The 18,032-nt window shown below is 37.8% G+C and overlaps 1 protein-coding gene across 1 annotated transcript in view; it reads right to left on the bottom strand.

Moving 5' to 3' along the window:
* The window catches only part of myo10 (myosin X), a 55,798-nt gene continuing 37,766 nt past the window's right edge, over nucleotides 1-18,032 (bottom strand). The window contains exons 22-41 of the mRNA XM_073848491.1: nucleotides 16,821-16,927; nucleotides 16,488-16,718; nucleotides 16,353-16,392; nucleotides 13,622-14,554; nucleotides 13,281-13,401; nucleotides 12,751-12,994; nucleotides 12,503-12,598; nucleotides 12,296-12,389; nucleotides 12,154-12,209; nucleotides 10,769-10,911; nucleotides 10,117-10,308; nucleotides 9,864-10,021; nucleotides 9,660-9,783; nucleotides 9,267-9,567; nucleotides 7,934-8,141; nucleotides 7,714-7,850; nucleotides 7,192-7,309; nucleotides 3,533-3,988; nucleotides 3,267-3,458; nucleotides 1-765 (exon numbers count right to left, since the gene is read on the bottom strand). Of these exons, the coding sequence (XP_073704592.1) occupies nucleotides 664-765; nucleotides 3,267-3,458; nucleotides 3,533-3,988; nucleotides 7,192-7,309; nucleotides 7,714-7,850; nucleotides 7,934-8,141; nucleotides 9,267-9,567; nucleotides 9,660-9,783; nucleotides 9,864-10,021; nucleotides 10,117-10,308; nucleotides 10,769-10,911; nucleotides 12,154-12,209; nucleotides 12,296-12,389; nucleotides 12,503-12,598; nucleotides 12,751-12,994; nucleotides 13,281-13,401; nucleotides 13,622-14,554; nucleotides 16,353-16,392; nucleotides 16,488-16,718; nucleotides 16,821-16,927 (4,053 nt within the window). The 3' untranslated portion in view covers nucleotides 1-663. The remainder of the gene's footprint in view (nucleotides 766-3,266; nucleotides 3,459-3,532; nucleotides 3,989-7,191; nucleotides 7,310-7,713; nucleotides 7,851-7,933; nucleotides 8,142-9,266; nucleotides 9,568-9,659; nucleotides 9,784-9,863; nucleotides 10,022-10,116; nucleotides 10,309-10,768; nucleotides 10,912-12,153; nucleotides 12,210-12,295; nucleotides 12,390-12,502; nucleotides 12,599-12,750; nucleotides 12,995-13,280; nucleotides 13,402-13,621; nucleotides 14,555-16,352; nucleotides 16,393-16,487; nucleotides 16,719-16,820; nucleotides 16,928-18,032) is intronic.

Here is an 18,032-nt window from a genome sequence, read left to right as displayed (position 1 = left end):
AACGTGGGTGAACATTTTAATGAATGTAAGTCTTTGCATTTTGTTATATTTATTGCCTATAAACGACTGCACAGTAAAGATACAAAATGAGAAAGATTTTCCTGTTGTTTTAGTGTTTTCATAGGCTTACAGTAGAAAAATAACAGGACCAGAGGGAGTACATCCAATAGTATTATCACAATCCTGCAGCTCAACAGAAAAGGTTTATAAAATATACAGCTCCTCAGAAATATATAACATACATTATAAACATTGCACATATAAAACAGACATAAAGGGCACTCTGTGTGTACATTTGCATATGCGTGTATATTTCTGTGTGTGTTTTTTAAAGGCACTGGATTTGAGTGCTGGTTATTTCGGACTGGACTTTCTGCCTGCAGAATTCCGAAGAAATGCAACTGGACTTATGTTAATACAACGTAAATGGGGCTCAGTGAACAGACATGTATGTGTGGCACAGTTTCAAGCACAACTCAATGTGTGTCTGTGAGAACAAGATATTGTCTGCTTTAAAAGTGTCTCATTGTCTTTGGTTCCTTTGCATTCACTTAGCATTGAAGGGTCACACTCTTTTTTTGTGAATGCATAATTAAATGTCCCATTTGCTGATGCTTAACCTCAAAGGCACATTTATGAAAAGTGTCTGTCAGGTATGAGAGATCACCAGTTGCTGCCGTGGCTGCTGATGGATTGACAAGTGCTGAAACGTTTCTTCACTATTAGACTGATGTAAGCTTTCATGAGCTTTGCGATGTCCATTACCTACAGAGTCAAACCAACAAAGAGGAATTTAGTGTTATTTGTGTATCATTAAAGGGGTCATCGCATGCAAAATTCACTTTTACATGTTACCACCCTATAATGATAAAATGTAATAGTTGGATGTAATATTGAACATAGCAGTTGTCATTTACTCCCGACATCTGAGCTGCTGAAGACGCAGAGAATTACTTTCATTTTTGAAGGGAATGCACCCCCTGATCTGCCTAAATGCGTGTATGTTCACGTGAATCATTCGTGATGCCAGCTTCACCCACAGAAGAAGTGAGTATAAAGGTTTTTTGTGAATCTGCAAATCCTTTCCTAATATTGTGGTAGTTAGCAAGTTCCACGGCTAAATGCGGCTAAAGTTTACAGTCTCTCAGAGAACGGCTCGTCACCCCATGGAAGAGAGGGGCAGGGTGAGCAGAACTCATTAGCATTTAAAGGGGCAGGCACCGAAACAGGTCGCTGTGAACAGAGCTGTTTTCAACAAGGTAAAAAGGGTGTTGTTTTACACTACTATTGAGAAATTTTAACTAAAGTATGTTATATACTTTTCAATAATACCCTAAAGAATCATTTCAACTTGTGGAAAATGGGCATCCAATGACCCCTTTAATATACTGTTTTAGTTTATACTGATATTTTGAATGTTTTAAATTTATATATTTATTTATTTATTTTTTAATGTATGTTTTTGGTCATTATGTTGTGTTTTTGTATCATTATTATTATTGTGTTTATATGTATTATAATTATTATTATTATTTTTAATATTATTATAATAATTTTCAACAAAAGTGAGAAATGTTGCCTTTTTAACTGATATAAAATGTTACAATTTTTTATGTATTTTATTTTAAGTCAATGTTTTATTTATTTATTTTTTATATATATAAATATAAATAATGTTTTTTACTGTTTTAGCTACCAAAAATAATAATCCTGGAAGAAACATGAACATTTTGGCCTTCATAATGACCAAATAAATAATTAAAATAACACATTGACTGTTTTAATATTTTCAAAAGTAATTGTGAGGAGTTGTCCTGTGTAAAACTTGGGTGTTATGGGTGATTTGCTGGCAATGGTGGACATTGACGAAGCATTATTACTTTATTACTGTACTGTTTTGGGAAACACTGCATATCAATGCATTACATCTTAAATTTTTTCCACTACATTTATATCATCACTCTATGATGAATCATTCTTCTGAGCTGACTTTTCTTTCAATGAACCCACTGAAATGATTCACAAACCACACTGAATGATTCATTCATAAATGGACTGATTCTAGCTGCAATTCCCAAGATAAAAACTCACTGATGAGTTAAATGATTCAGTCGGACTGAGTCTGGAGTGAGTCACCCAAAAATGAAAATTCTGTCAATAATTGCTCACCCTCATGTGATGTCGTTCAAAACCCGTAAGACCTTCATTCATTTTCGGAACACAAAATCAACATATTTCTGATGAAATCCGAGAGTTTTCTGACCCTGCATAGACAGCAACACAACTGACATTTTCAAGGCCTACAAAAGTAGTAAGGACATTTGTGACCCTGGACCACAAAACCAGTCATAAGGTAAAATTTGACAAAACTGAGATATATACATCATATGAAAGCTCAATAAATAAGCTTTCTATTGATGTATGGTTTGTTAGGATAGGACAATATTTGGCCGAGATACATCTATTTGAAAATCTGGAATCTGAGGGTGCAAAAAAATCTAAATACTGAGAAAATCACCTTTAAAGTTCTCCAAATTAAGTTCTTAACAATGCATATTACTAATCAAAAATTACATTTTGATAGGTTTACAGTAGGAATTTTACAAAAAATCTTCATGGAACATGATCTTTACTTAATTTCCTAATGATTTTTGACATAAAAGAAAAATCAATCATTTTGACCCATACAATGTATTTTTGGCTATTGCTACAAATATACCCCAGCGACTTAAGACTGGTTTTGTGGTCCAGGGTCACATTTATAAAATAGCCCATGTGACATCAGTGGTTCAACTGTAATTTCACGAAGCTATGATAATACATGCATGTGTCATGTCACTCTCATAAATGGCAGCGAAGACTAATACAGAAGAGAAGAAATTGTTAAACAAACAATTGTCAATCGACTATTTTATCGATTTGCTTACTACCTTTCTGGGTCATAAAACATTTCAGTTGTGTTTCTGTCCATGCAGGGTCAGAAAGCTGTCAAATTTAATCAAAATTATCTTAATTTGTGTTTCGAATATGAACCAAGATTTTACAGGTTTGGAACGACATGAGGGTGATTAATTAATGACTTTAATTAATGAATTAAATGATGAAATGAATGAATTTTAATGAAATTAATGAAATTAATGAATTTTCATTTTTGGGTCATTTCCAACTCAAATGATCACTCACTAATGAGCCAATAAGGTACTATAAATGATGAATTTAGGGTTGTTTATTGTGGGAGCATGTAAGTAAATATAGAAAGTTTGTACCATGTTAGTGCTGAAGAGCAGCTCTCGTCCCTCCACGCTGATCTTGTAGATGTTAGGCTGTGGTGCACCAAAGGACAGAATGACTTCGTAGAGAAACACCTCCAGAGGCCACGCCTCCCCTCGCTTGTACACACACACCCCCTTACGACTCACGCCCAACCACAGCTCTCCAGGATACACACTGTCCATACACTGACAAACAGAGAGAATTTATTCAGCAACACTTCTGGGTGATAGATCACATGTGTGTATATGTGCGTACATACCTCCACATCAAAGAGGGTTGATCCATAACCCTGCCACTCCTTGATGAGACTCATGTATTTTTTCATGGCTTGGTCCTGTTCCATTCCCTGCAGTTTGCGCCATTTCTCCACCAAGCAACTTCTCAGCCCCGCCTTTTCATCTTGTAGCCACGCCTCTATGGCCCCAGGCCCCTCCCCTTGGCGTTGTCGCCCAAGTGTCCCTCGGAAGCTCCGCCTTAGCGTGCCTTCCAGAAAACTACCCCTTTTTCTTTCTGCGGATGGAGTGCCAGATGCAAAGCATCGTGCGGACTGCTGTACCCTAGCACGCAGGCGATCCATAGGGAACACCTGCTCCAACTCAGGCAAGGCACTCTGGGTGGTGTAGTCTCCCAATAGATATTGGAGCCGAAGAGCAGCCAGAAATTGCAAAGTCTCTTCTGGAGCAGGATACTGACCCCTAATGACAGCTTCATGGGCCTGAGAGAGAGAAAGAGACATTGCATTTGTTAAACACTGACCTAAGATCTGTTAGATGCATTATTAAAAAGTATGTACATGCATACTTATAGGGATAGTCAGTGATGGGCAAGCTACTTTGAAAATGTAGTGAGCTAAGCTAACAGTTACTCTTCATTAAATGAAGCTTAACTACACTAAAGCTACAGCCTTTGGTAATGTAGCAAGCTAAGCTACAGCATCATGGCAAAAGTAGTTCACTACATCTAAGCTATTTTTTAAAATTTCATTTTTCTATTGAACCAACATCATACAAAGTCAGTGCTCTCTCAGTGATCAATTAAATTGTCAGTCATACAGGCATACACGTTCAGTTTAATTGTTTATTCAACCACTCTTCCAAACCAATTTGGCAACAAAAATCTGTATCATGTACAGGGCTGGATTTATCTCATATTCTGGGGGGTTGAATTCTTTCTTGAAAAAAATAAAAACAAAAAAGCAATGGCACCAGTCTCACAATATTAAACGAATAAAACAGGGAAAACACAAAATTTGTAAATAAAATAATTTTATACATATTATTGAATAACATAGTCTATATATGGATGGGTGTTCGTCAACTGATTGCATGTTGTCAGAGTTTACAGTGTTGACAGCTTCGTAATAAATAGCCTAAAGGAAGCGCTGTAGATTTGTTGTATATAGCTACTAAAATATGACAGACCGCACAAAAACAGCACTTTAATTTACTGCCGTGTTTGAACAAAGATAGTGATTGATTTCATGAATACAGGAGCCTGATTTTTTTAATTGTCAGAATCTATAGTACATAACAAATACAAAAATAAAAACAAATCACAAACTTTTGCAGTCAAGACTGTGAATAAAAGACAAGTATGGAATGTAAGCCAGATTTGGCCCAGACTCTGTTACTATCTGGGAAGCAAAGCTAAATTCTATTGTAAATTTGTTAACTGACAGTAAGAATATATAACCGAATCAAGCGGCTATTTTCGTTTGCAGAAGGTAAAATGCATTAACGTAAAAATTTAACCGACAGGTCACAGCGGCTAGGCCTATAAGTCACATTTGTGACCCTGGACCACAAAACCAGTCATAAGGTTAAATTTTACAAAACTGAGATATATACATCATATGAAAGCTCAATAAATAAGCTTTCTATTGATGTATAGTTTGTTAGGATAGGACAATATTTGGCCGAGATACATCTATTTGAAAATCTGGAATCTAAGGGTGCAAAAAAATCAAAATACTGAGAAAATCACCTTTAAAGTTGCCCAAATTAAGTTCTTAAAAATGCATATTACTAATCAAAAATTACATTTTGATAGGTTTACAGTAGGAATTTTACAAAAAAATCTTAATGTAACTTGATCTTTACTTAATTTCCTAATGATTTTTGACATAAAAGAAAAATCAATAATTTTGACCCATACAATGTATTTTTGGCTATTGCTACAAATATACCCCAGCGACTTAAGACTGGTTTTGTGGTCCAGGGTCACATTTTATTATATTCTGAAATAAACAGGCCTACAGCATAATGTTATGACATTATTTCCCTCACTCCACAACAAATCCTTTAACTTTAATCTTATTCAGAACAGAACAATGATGAAATAAATAAATAAATAAATTTGCCTAAACAATCCAAAACAAATTAAATGTGAAAGTAAAGATGGGCTTATGTAGACTACCTCTCTTGCCACAAATACAAATGTTTCCATATCTGCAATGTATTTGAAGCAAAATTATTATGCATTGGGTAAGCTTTGTACTTCATGCACGTCGACGGAAAATATCATGATGAGCAAAAATGTGCCACAGGACCGGTGGTCATGCTGAACTGCATGTTATACACACTATTTAAATTGACTAGTGTAACTTTTGGGTGACTGTGTTTTATTTTTCAAATGAACATAGTGTGCGCGTAAGACACGTAAGACACCAGCGCGACCAAACAGCTGAATATCATATTCTGTCATGTTGGTCATAGTAAAGGCATAATTTGCTACTGCAAAGTCCAAAGCAGTTTGAAGTATTCAGAATATTAGCAAAGATTATTATAATTCGTTTAGACTAGAACACGGTTTCATTCTTATTTTGCTATGGAACCTGGTCGTTTTTTGTTTGTTTGTTTTTACTAACGAACCGAAATATTTTGCCTTTCGCCATGAATTTGACACCCACTCTCTGCCCATCTTGTACTTCTGAGTTTGAGATCTTCCCAGAGCACTAGCCTGCTTCAAATACTAAAATCAAGGCGCCCATCACTAGCATTGCAGATTATACAGTTTTCTGTTGCTATGTGGGCGCTCAGTTTTTTTCTGACATTTAGCTAAAATATCGACAACAAAAGTCTCGACAACCAGTGCTAGACTAAGACACACTTTTCTCATATCTTCGAATGCAAAAAAAAAAAAAAAAACATTAGCCTTTATAAATGTACTTTCAATCAACACTTCTTTATTTACCTCAAGTCTGCAAACACGCTGAGATGCTTCAAACTGCGTGCCGCACTTCATTCACGAGAGAGGCGGGAGGAATAATACGGTTTGACTGACAGTTTAATGAGCCAATGGCATCACGAGGTTTAGTGGCGGTGGCGTCGCTTACTGACCCAGGATCAGTGATCCGTAGCAGTTATATTTCCGATTTGAGCTTAAAGTATAGAACAATATATAGCTTGTAGCTTTTGTTGACGCTACCGCGTTACTTGATCAAAATAATAGCTTAGCTACTGAAAAGCTATTTGATTCAGAAAACAGCGACGCTACCACCACGCTACTGAGAAATGTAGTTAAGCTAGTAGCGTTACTACTTGTAGCGACGCTACTGCCCAACACTGGGGATAGTTCACCCAAAAATGAAAATTCTATAGTGTGGAATTCACATAGTGTGAAATACTATGGAAGTCAACTGTTTGGTTACCAACATTCTTCAAAACATCTTCTTTTGTGCTTAACAGAAGAGGCTCATTAAAGTTTGGAACAACTTGGAGGCGAGTAAATGAATTTTTGGGTGAACTATCCCTTTAAATGTGTAAAATATTATAGTTTTTACAGTCATGACATATGGCATTTGTTTGCATGTGCACTCACATCAAAAATAGATGCCACATTGACTTTTAAAGCCGCTTTTTGTAATGACTAAACAATTTTAACCGATATAAAAGGCCAGATATTGAAGTGACATCAAACCTGCTCAAACATGAATGCAAACTCCACACTGTCAGCAGGAACGGTCTCAGGCTCTGAGAAACAGAAAAGCTTGAAATAAAACTTCCAGTCCTCTCCTTCCTGTCCTTTATTTGCCAACCTGATTGAGAGAAACAGTGAGAGAGAATTAATTTCACAACATGTTTTCACATACAATAAAATAAAAAAGATTTTCTGTGTAATATGATGCATAAAATCTCTTTAGAGTACCTAACAGAAATCACACCAGCCTTAAACTGAGGAGAGACCCACTCTCTTACTCTCTTACTTACATATCAATCAATAAAGTATATGTGTGTATATATACAGATTTTTTATGTGTTTTAAGAAGTCTCTTCTGCTCACCAAGCCTGCATTTATTTAATCCGGAGTACAGCAAAACCAGTAAAAGTTTGAAATATTTTTACTATTTAAAATAATTGTTTTCTATTTGAATATATTTTAAAATGTAATTTATTCCTGTGATCAAAAAACATCTAACTCTTAAATCAAGTTGAGACTCACTTTTCAAACTTAGCGAGGATGTCGGCCACCACAGTCCTGCTTTCTATGGCTCGGTCTGTGCTGTCGTTATGTTCAAACAAAGCAAACATGTTCTTACTGTCCTCCATTGAGAGGCCCTTCAGCAGCTTCTCAACCACCTAGAGAGCATCAGACACACACATGTACAGGTTAATATTATTCTGGAGCTCCCATGCATGTGTGTGTGGATGTGTTTACGTACCTCTCCTGCAGTTGTGTGTGAGTTAATGGTAATTTTGCAGGACCCGCCACCGTGGCAGTAAACTGTGGATGTCATTTCCTGTCTGCTCAGTATGGCCCTCAGCTCCTCCTGCGAAGGAACATATTCACGTCCACGCACGTGCCGCAAGGCTTCTTGGGAGAAGGCAGCGTACCGTTCCATCTCAGTGCCTGGATACAGCTCTCGTGTCCTGAGGAGAAAATCAGTCACAGTATAATCAGTTGTGATAAAATCTATTTATCTCCCTCTCATTGGGTATGTTCATTATGACATAATCAGCCATGGTTTTTAATAAGGATTAGTGCTGTTAAATTGATTACTGAATTGAATTGAATTTATAAAAATGACCCTGTTCAAAAGTTAGCTTGATTCTTAATACTGTGTTGTTTCCTGAATGATCCACAGCTGTGTTTTTTTGTTTTTTTAAGTCCTTGGTTTGTCCTGAACAGTTAAACTGCCTGCTGTTCGTTAGAAAAATCCCACAAATTCTTTGGTTTTTCAGCATTTTTGTGTATTTAAGCCCTTTCCAACAATGACTGTATGTTTTTGAGATCCTTCTTTTCGCACTGAGGACAACTGAGGGACTTATATGCAACTATTACAGAAGGTTCAAACGCTCACTGATGCTTCAGAAGGAAACACAATGCATTAAGAGCCAGGGGGTGAAAACTTTTGAACAGAATAAATGCGTGTACATTGTTCTTATTTTGCCAAAATATCATATTCTTTTCATTTGGTAATGCCCTTCACAAGCTATAGAAGATACTTACATGTTTCCCAGAAGACAAAATAAGTTAAATTAATCTTCAAATTCAAAAAGTTTTCACCCCCCAGCTTTTAATGCATCGTGTTTTCTTCTGAAGCATCAGTGAGCGTTTGAACCTTCTGTAATAGTTGCATACGAGTAGCTGAATTTTCAGCGTCATTACGCCAGTCTTCAGTGTTACGTGATCCTTCAGAAATCATTCTAATATGCAGAATTTTGCTTCTCAAAAAACATTTCTTATCAATGTTTAGTTGTGCTGCTTAATGATTTTGTGGAAACCGTGATTTTGAGTTTAGAACAGTATTGATTTGAAATAGAAATATTATGTAACATTATTAATGTCTCTAATATCACTTTCGGTCAATTTAATGCCACCTTGATGAATAGAATTAAATCCAAAAAACAGAACTGAACGATAGTGTACTTTGCAGGTAGGCAGGTTTTGCAAGCAAATTGATCTTTTAATTTCTAATTTCTCTCTAATAATCTTTTAAGCAGTGTGACAAAAGAAAGTACTCCATATACAAACTCTCACAAAATCTCACTGACCTCTTGAAGTGAAATTTCAGGTATTTGAGAACACTTCTGGAGGCGGGGCTAAAGGTGCAGCACATGCAGGCTATGATTCGCCAACCACAAATGTGGGCGGGGCCAGCAGGCTTAGGGTGGTGTGTTGTCTGTTTGATGAGCTGACAGAAGAGTTCATCTCTTAAGGGTCGCAGGTCATGAGCTGTCTGCAGAAGCCCCTGGATGTGAGTGATGGGACTGTCCTCGGTTTCTAGTTGATGAAGAATATTGAAGAGCTTGAGGGCCTCAGCCTGCAGCGTGCCGTAACTTCTCCCTTTGTCGGCTAAAACATACATATAGAGAATGTTTTAAAGGTTAGGGTTTATTTAAGCATATATGCATATGTGTGTGTGTGTGTGTGTGTGTTTTACTTACAGCTTTGCTGTGCATCTCCATAGGGTAAAGGCAGGAGAGCTGTATGTAGAGGGTGGTGTGTGTAACGCAGTATTGGGTTCCTCTTGTAAATCTGCTCGACCACTTCTAAATTCAGACAGTTCTCCTGAAATGTAAGCAATTACAACAGTATTTCAAGAAAGTGTTACAAAACCATAAATGTATGAGCATGTGTATGCGTGTTACCTTGATGTCCTGTATAAGTTGTTGTGTGGGTGTATCCATAAGTGGTTTGCTGTCGATGACGGTTTGTACAGCGTTGGCCCATCGACTAGCCTCCGTTTGCAGCTTAGAGTATAGCCTATATGAATGCTTACGGCCAAACACGCTCACATTCCAGTAGCCTAAACACACACAAATAGAAGTTAGAGTCTGAGAAAGATGTACAGGTTTGTTGGTATACTAACTGTTGTTTATGTGTGCATATAAGTGTGCTAACCAGTCTCTCTGAAGACTCTCTCATCAGGAACGATCACAGAGCAGAGGCTGTTAAGCACTAAAGAGCCCAGTTTAAGAGCGTTTCTCTCTGAGCTTTTATAATAGTCCACAGAATTGTGAGTCAGCACAAACCAGCGCTTCTTCAACTTAAGATTCCCACGACTGCTGCCCCGAATCTCTTTATACAGCCAACCTGGAGAGAGAAACAAAGAGAGAAACCGACAGAAAAAGATTAAACATTTTTTACATTTTAAATTTGCAGACAAAGGCCTAATGCAGTGAACATGAAATTTTACCCTTTATTTGTCAAAATGGTAAATAACCATCTTCTTCAAAAACTGTCAAGTATGTATTACATATAACTTGTATACAATTTAATCCAAAAATATGCGACAACTCGAAAAAGTTCTCAACACTAAAATTATATGAAATCAAAACACTTAAATTATATGAATGTTAATATTAAGCATTCAAAAATACATCAGAATACATTTTTTTTGTTCATTTTGGTTCACTATGACAAGAAAGAGTGGTGAAACTTTCTCATACACTGAGAAAATAACTGCAGCTTTGCACTGAACAGCAATGAACTGAATGTTAAAATAATTTTCAGACAATCCGTTAATAACTGAGCATGGCTTTTGGCCTCTCACCCCTGATGATGAACTCTTGTCCCTGCACCCGTGTGTCTCCTTTCGTGCGTTGGAGCAGTGTAATCCAGTGATGCATTTCTTCTGCTGATTCAGCCATGCAATGTAGCACACGGTGGGCTGTGATTATAACAAAGGCATTTGGCCTGGATAGAGAAAAAAGCAGAAACATTTAAAATATTTTAATGTCTGTACATGACTATGCAACGGTATGGTTGCATAAAAATGGTAAAAAAAAAAATGGTAACTGTGAGATTAGGTTAAAACATTTATATTCATTTGGCAGATGACCTTATGCAAAGTGACTTACAAATGAGGAGCATCACAAACAATTTGCATTAAACCAACAATATTCATTATGAATAAAAGAAATTTTTTTTTTTCAATTTTTACTATTTAAAATAACTGTATATAAATGTAATTTATTCCTGTGATCAAAGCTACATTTTCAGCATCATTACTCCAGATTTTAATTGTGACATGATCCTTCAGAAATCATTGTAATATGCTGATTTGTTGTTCAAGAAACATTTATTATTATTATTAATATTTAAAACAGTTGAGTTAATTTTACCAGAATTATTTGATTAATAGGAAGATCCAAAGATTAGCATTTATCTGAAATAAAAAGCTTTTGCAACATTGTACACTAAACCATTCAAAAGCTTGGGGTCAGCATTTTTTGGGAAAGAAATTATAAAAATGTGTACTTTTATTTAGCAAGGATGCTTTAAACTGATCAAAACTGATGATAAAGACATTTATAATGTTAAGAATGATTTCTATTTTAGGTAAATGCTGTTCTTCTAATCTTTCTATTCATCAAAGAAACCTGAAAAAAAAATTCTACTCAGCTGTTTTCAACACAATAATAATAATAAATGTTTTTTTTTAGCAGCAAATCAGAATATTAGAATGATTTCTGAAGGATTGGAGTAATGATGCTAAAAATTAAACTTTGAAATCACAGGAATAACTTCAAATTCATTTTAAAATATAATTATATAGACAACAATTATTTTAAATGGTAAAAATATTTCAAAATTTTACTATTTTTGCTGTACTTTGGATCAAATAAAGGCAGGCTTGGTGAGCAGAAGAGACTTCTTTTAAAAACATAAAAAATCTAAAACTTTTGACTGGTAGCATTTGTATTTATTATATATATTTAATATAAATCAAATATAATAACGTAACATAAATTATATATAATGTAAAATATATTAATAATTTTAAAAAGTGCAGTTCACTAATGCATTATACTATCTTTTAAAGTTTTTATTTTCCATAACAACAAGGCAGAGAGAGAACAGAGTGTGCACATAAGTGCGTGTGTGGGTGTTTGTGTGTGTGTGTGTGTGTGTGTGTGTGTGTGTGTGTCTGTTTACCTTTCTGGGTTGTCAGAGGCACATACAGAATCAATCATTCCCACATCCAGTGTGCCCTTTAAAAACAAAAACATCTTTTCTAAATATCTTATGAGCTGTCTGCAGATTTCCCAGTGTGTGTGTGGATGTGTGTAATACTTACCACAGCATTCTGAGGATTTGCTTGTTCATCATGCATCTCTCGAATTTCCTGTTCTGTCGACATGTGCACCTGACTCAACACACTGAACCAATGACTGCAAACAACGCAGAGATTGATTAAAAACCTCAGGTCAACAATTCTACACATTTATGAAATAAACATCAAGGTTGAAGCACACTATTTAAAATATAAAATGTAAACACTTACCTGGAATCTTCAGCAGATTCTGCAACAAGGTGGTATGTTCTCCCTGGCATGACAATGTCAATCCCATTCTCCTTCCCCGTTATGTCAATAATCTCTCTAACAGAACCACACAAAATGAAAGAGAGAAATAAATATACATACATTTAATTAATTATGCTTGTTGTCTTTTTGCTGCTTTATGTACTGCTTCAAACCAAAAAATCACATTGATTATGACGTAAAAACGTGTGCACTTCCTGAGCTCTTACTTGGCTTCATGCATGTCCAGCATGCCTTTCATCCTCTCTTCTGTGTCATTCTCGTAGTAGATGAGTTTGCTCTGTCGCAGGACGAACCAGCGGCGCCTCCAGTTGCGTCGAGAGAGTGTAGACGAGCCTCCGCCCTTCTTCAGCAGCCAGCCCTGTTTGAGCGCCTCCTGTCTGCTCCTGAACCACAGAAATGTTTCATCCTTCAGCACACACCAGCGACGCTTCCAGGAGTTCAACAGGCCACCTACAAAACACATACGATGATGACAAAGGTTATAGGTACATCTAGACTTGCAGTTAATGAAATGCTGCAACAGGTTCAGAGTAGACAGGGTGTTAAATTTTGACCTTAACTTCTTAAAAAGTACATTTAAACAAAGCTACCAAAGTTGAGTTTGTGGCTTCAAGTTAACTGCAGAAATTTTTGGAGAAGAAGTGATATGAATTTCACTGCTTTGCCTCGAAAGCTCTGAAATCAAACAAACATAATAAAGAAAGAGGTGTTGAGAGAGGAGCGGGCAACTATTTACCTTTAATATAAAGGAAACTGTGGAAGTAGGGGAGAGTGACACAGCTGTAGACAGAATCCCGCCGGTAAGATGATTCATCGTCAGTGTCAAACCTATCGAAGTCATCTTCACTGTCTTCAAACTGAGGGACAAAAATACAGAGATACACAATCAGCTATCAAATGTGAAAAAACAAATGCATGCTTTTGAAGACATGAAACAACATTTATAACCCATTTTAGTTCAGTAATGTGATGTACACTGCTATTCAAAAGATTGGGATCAATTAGGGGCTAATAGATGCATTTATTGATCAAAAACAACAATATTGTGAAAATACAGAATGTGTGTGAAAAACTCACAGAAGATTGCGCCCCCTCTGAGCTGAAGCGATACGCTCCTGAGCTGACACTGGTGCTGGTTGCCAAAGAGCTGCGATGGTCACGTGACCAAAGGTCATTGTGAGGCGGGAGGCTGGGAGGCCGCATGATGATGCCTCCTTCATCATAATCATCTGCATCATAATCAGAATCCTCATCGGGAGGGATTAGCTCCGCCTCCTCTTCCTGAACAGCGTGAGAGTAGGTGGAGCCACTGCTGGAGGGCGGTGGATGATAGGTTGAGGGTATGATGAGGGGTGCAGCAGGGGGCAGAGGCATTCGATCGTTTGCATAAGGATCCTCCTCTGAGGAATCATCGCTGGTGCGGATTCCACTAGTACGCTGTCCATCGGAGTGACCATGCTCACTAGGGTTAGGAGAGTCTTTAAAACCATCTTCATCCCCACCTAGGCCTTCATCCACCTCATCTTCCTCACCTCTGGCTACATCCCGCTGTGAGCCTCCAGACCCTCCCATCGAGCTCTCGATGTTACGCACACACTCGTCGATCTCATCGAAGTTGAGAGAGGTGAGGAACTGTTGCGCAGCCTTGCAGGCCTCCTCTTCCAGTCTGCGCAGCTCCTGATCACGCAGCCACTGTAGGCGATGCAACGACTGCGTGGTTAGACTCTGCTCCTGAGCTTCTTTTTGTCGCCGCAGGCCTTCAATCTCACGCTCCAAACGTAAGATCTCTTCCACCTGCGATGCCTGGTTTGTCTCTCCCTCGAACACCTCTTCAAACACCTCCTCCACCAGTGACTTCTCTGCTATAGAGAAGGGTACAAGGTCCTCGGGTGGGTCATTCTGAAGTGGGCTACTTTCTGGTACAATACTGACTGGTGTGGCACTCTCGGTTAAGATATTTTGAATCTGCTCATTTTTATTTTTTTCCTCTAATCTTCGAGCTTCCTCTGCCTGTGAAAAAATAGCAGAGAAAAAAATAGAGTTACCCAACATTATACATAAGTCACATGAATACTGCACTGAAACCAACAATAATTAAAAAGAAAACCAAATTTTAACCAAATTAACGAAAAAATAATCATAACCATTGGTATCAATGGCAATATTTCATAATTAGCAAACTATGATAAGTTTTTTTATAAAAAAATAACAAAACAGTATTTTTTTTATTGTTTCTCTACAGACAGACAGACAGACAGACAGACAGACAGACAAATATACAGACAGACAGACAGACAGACAGATAGATAGATATACAAATATATAAACAGACAGACAGACAGACAGACAAATATATAGACAGACAGACAGACAGACAGACAGATAGATAGATATACAAATATATAAACAGACAGACAGACAGACAGACAGACAAATAGATACACACACACACACACACACACACACACACACACACACACACACACTAGACAGACACTAGACAGACAGACAGACAGACAGACAGACAGACAGACACACACACACACACACACACACACACACACACACACACACACACACACACACACACACACACACACACACACACACACACACACTAGACAGACAGACAGACAGACAGACAGACAGACAGACAGACAGACAGACAGACAGACAGACACACACACACACACACACACACACACACACACACACACACACACACACACACACACACACACACACACACACACTAGACAGACAGACAGACAGACAGACAGACAGACACACACACACACACACACACACACACACACACACACACACACACACACACACACACACACACACACACACACACACACACACTAGACAGACAGACAGACAGACAGACAGACAGACAGACAGACAGACAGACAGACAGACAGACAGACAGACAGACAGACAGACACTAGACAGACAGACAGACAGACACACACACACTAGACAGACAGACAGACAGACAGACAGACAGACAGACAGACAGACAGACAGACAGACACACACACACACACACACACACACACACACACACACACACACACACACACACACACACACACACTAGACAGACACTAGACAGACAGACAGACAGACAGACAGACAGACAGACACACACACACACACACACACACACACACACACACACACACACACACACACACACACACACACACACACACACTAGACAGACAGACAGACAGACAGACAGACAGACAGACAGACAGACAGACAGACAGACAGACAGACAGACAGACAGACAGACACTAGACAGACAGACAGACAGACAGACAGACAGACAGACAGACAGACAGACACACACTAGACAGACAGACAGACAGACAGACAGACAGACAGACAGACAGACAGACAGACAGACAGACACACACACACACACACACACACACACACACACACACACACACACACACACACACACACACACACACACACTAGACAGACACTAGACAGACAGACAGACAGACAGACAGACAGACACACACACACACACACACACACACACACACACACACACACACACACACACACACACACACACACACTAGACAGACACTAGACAGACAGACAGACAGACAGACAGACAGACAGACAGACAGACAGACAGACAGACAGACAGACAGACAGACAGACACACACACACACACACACACACACACACACTAGACAGACAGACAGACAGACAGACAGACAGACAGACAGACAGACAGACAGACAGACAGATATACAGATAGATAGATATTTCACTAACTGCTTGTGCTAGGAGCTCCAACTCCATGCGCTGTCTCTCTCTGACAAAAAAAAACATCACAACAAAATCAGAAACTTAGAAACAAACTGTATAAACAAATGTAGGTATAGTACTACAGGCAATTGAACTGCCTACCTCTCTAGTGCCTCCTGCTCTTCTCTTCTTCTCCTCTCTTCTTCTTCATCTTCCCTCTTCCTCTTCTCCTCTAGAAGGTGAATGTAGAGCCGTCGTGCCTTTTGCCCTCGGAGCCTCTTCTGTAGGGTGATGGTGGCCCAGCGCATCATCTGGAAGCGCCGCCGCCAATACAATGCGCGGTAGTTTTTCTGAATGATAACAATGCACTGCAACAACCACCTGTACTGCTTCCTATAACCAGCAGAGGGCAGAGAGTACAAAACAGAGTGAGTACATGAGAGTTGGCACCAACTGTAAGTGAGCGTGTTTGAATATGCATGTAAATGTGTTTACCGTGCTCTGTAGCCCAGTATATGAGCTTGAATAATTGAAGCCGCTTTGAGCACTTCTGTTTCTCTTTGTTTCTCTAACCGCAGCTCCAAACTTTCTCTCATGAACACCTAAAAACAATCAATGTATAGGCATTATTCATAATAGATCATGACATGCAACCTTTGCTTATCTTATTCAGCATTCTAGGCAGTTGATGCATTAAAAAGTTTATGGTCACCTTTTTTAAAGTTTATGACTGTAAAAAGGAGAATATAATCATAGGTTCTGTAGCTGGTCACCAGTTAATTAAATTAGTCACTGTCTGCCTTTTTACAGTTTACACTCCCCTTTTAGAATCTGCAAAGTGTTCATTATTTGACCAAAATAAGAGGATCATACAAAATGCATGTTATTGTTTATTTAGTATTGAGCTGAATAAAATAAAATATAAAATATGTTTAAATATAGTCCACAAGAAAAAAAAAAAACTGTTGAATTTATAAAAATTACCCTGTTCAAAAGTTTACATCCCCTTATTATTGATTCTTATTATGGTGTTCTTACATTAATAATCCACAGTTTTTTTTGTTTAGTGATGGTTGTTTATGATTCCCTTGTTTTTCCTAAACAGTTAAACTGCCTGCTGTTCTTCAGAAAAATCCTTCAGGTCCCACAAATTCTTTGCTTTTCCAGAATGTTTGCATTTTAACCCTTTCCAACAATGACTGTATGATTTTAAGATCCATCAGGAAACACAATTTGAAGATTAGGGTGAATTTAACTTATTTTATCTACTGGGAAACATTGAAGTATCTTCTATAGCTTCTGAAGGGCAGTACTAAATGAAAAAATATGATATTTAGGCAAAATAAGAAAAATGTATACATCTTCATTCTGTTCAAAAGTTTACACCCCCAGGCTCTTAATGCATTGTTTTTCCTTCTGGAGCATCAGTGAGCGTTTGAACCTTCTGTAATAGTTGAATATAAGTCCCTCTGTTGTCCTTAGTGTGAAAAGATAGATCTCAAAATCATACATTCATTGTTGGAAAGGGTTCAAATTCACAAAAATGCTGAAATACCAAAGAATTTGTGTGACCTGAAGAATTTTTTCTGAAGAACAGCAGACAGTTTAACTATTCAGGTCAAACAAGGGACTCATGAACAACTATCACAAAATAAAAAAACACAGCTGTGGATCATTCAGGTAACAACAGAGTATTAAGAATCAAGA

This window comes from Garra rufa, chromosome 10 (assembly GCF_049309525.1).
Source record: "Garra rufa chromosome 10, GarRuf1.0, whole genome shotgun sequence".
Lineage (NCBI taxonomy): Eukaryota > Metazoa > Chordata > Actinopteri > Cypriniformes > Cyprinidae > Garra > Garra rufa.
This window is presented reverse-complemented; position numbering and strand designations above follow the sequence as displayed.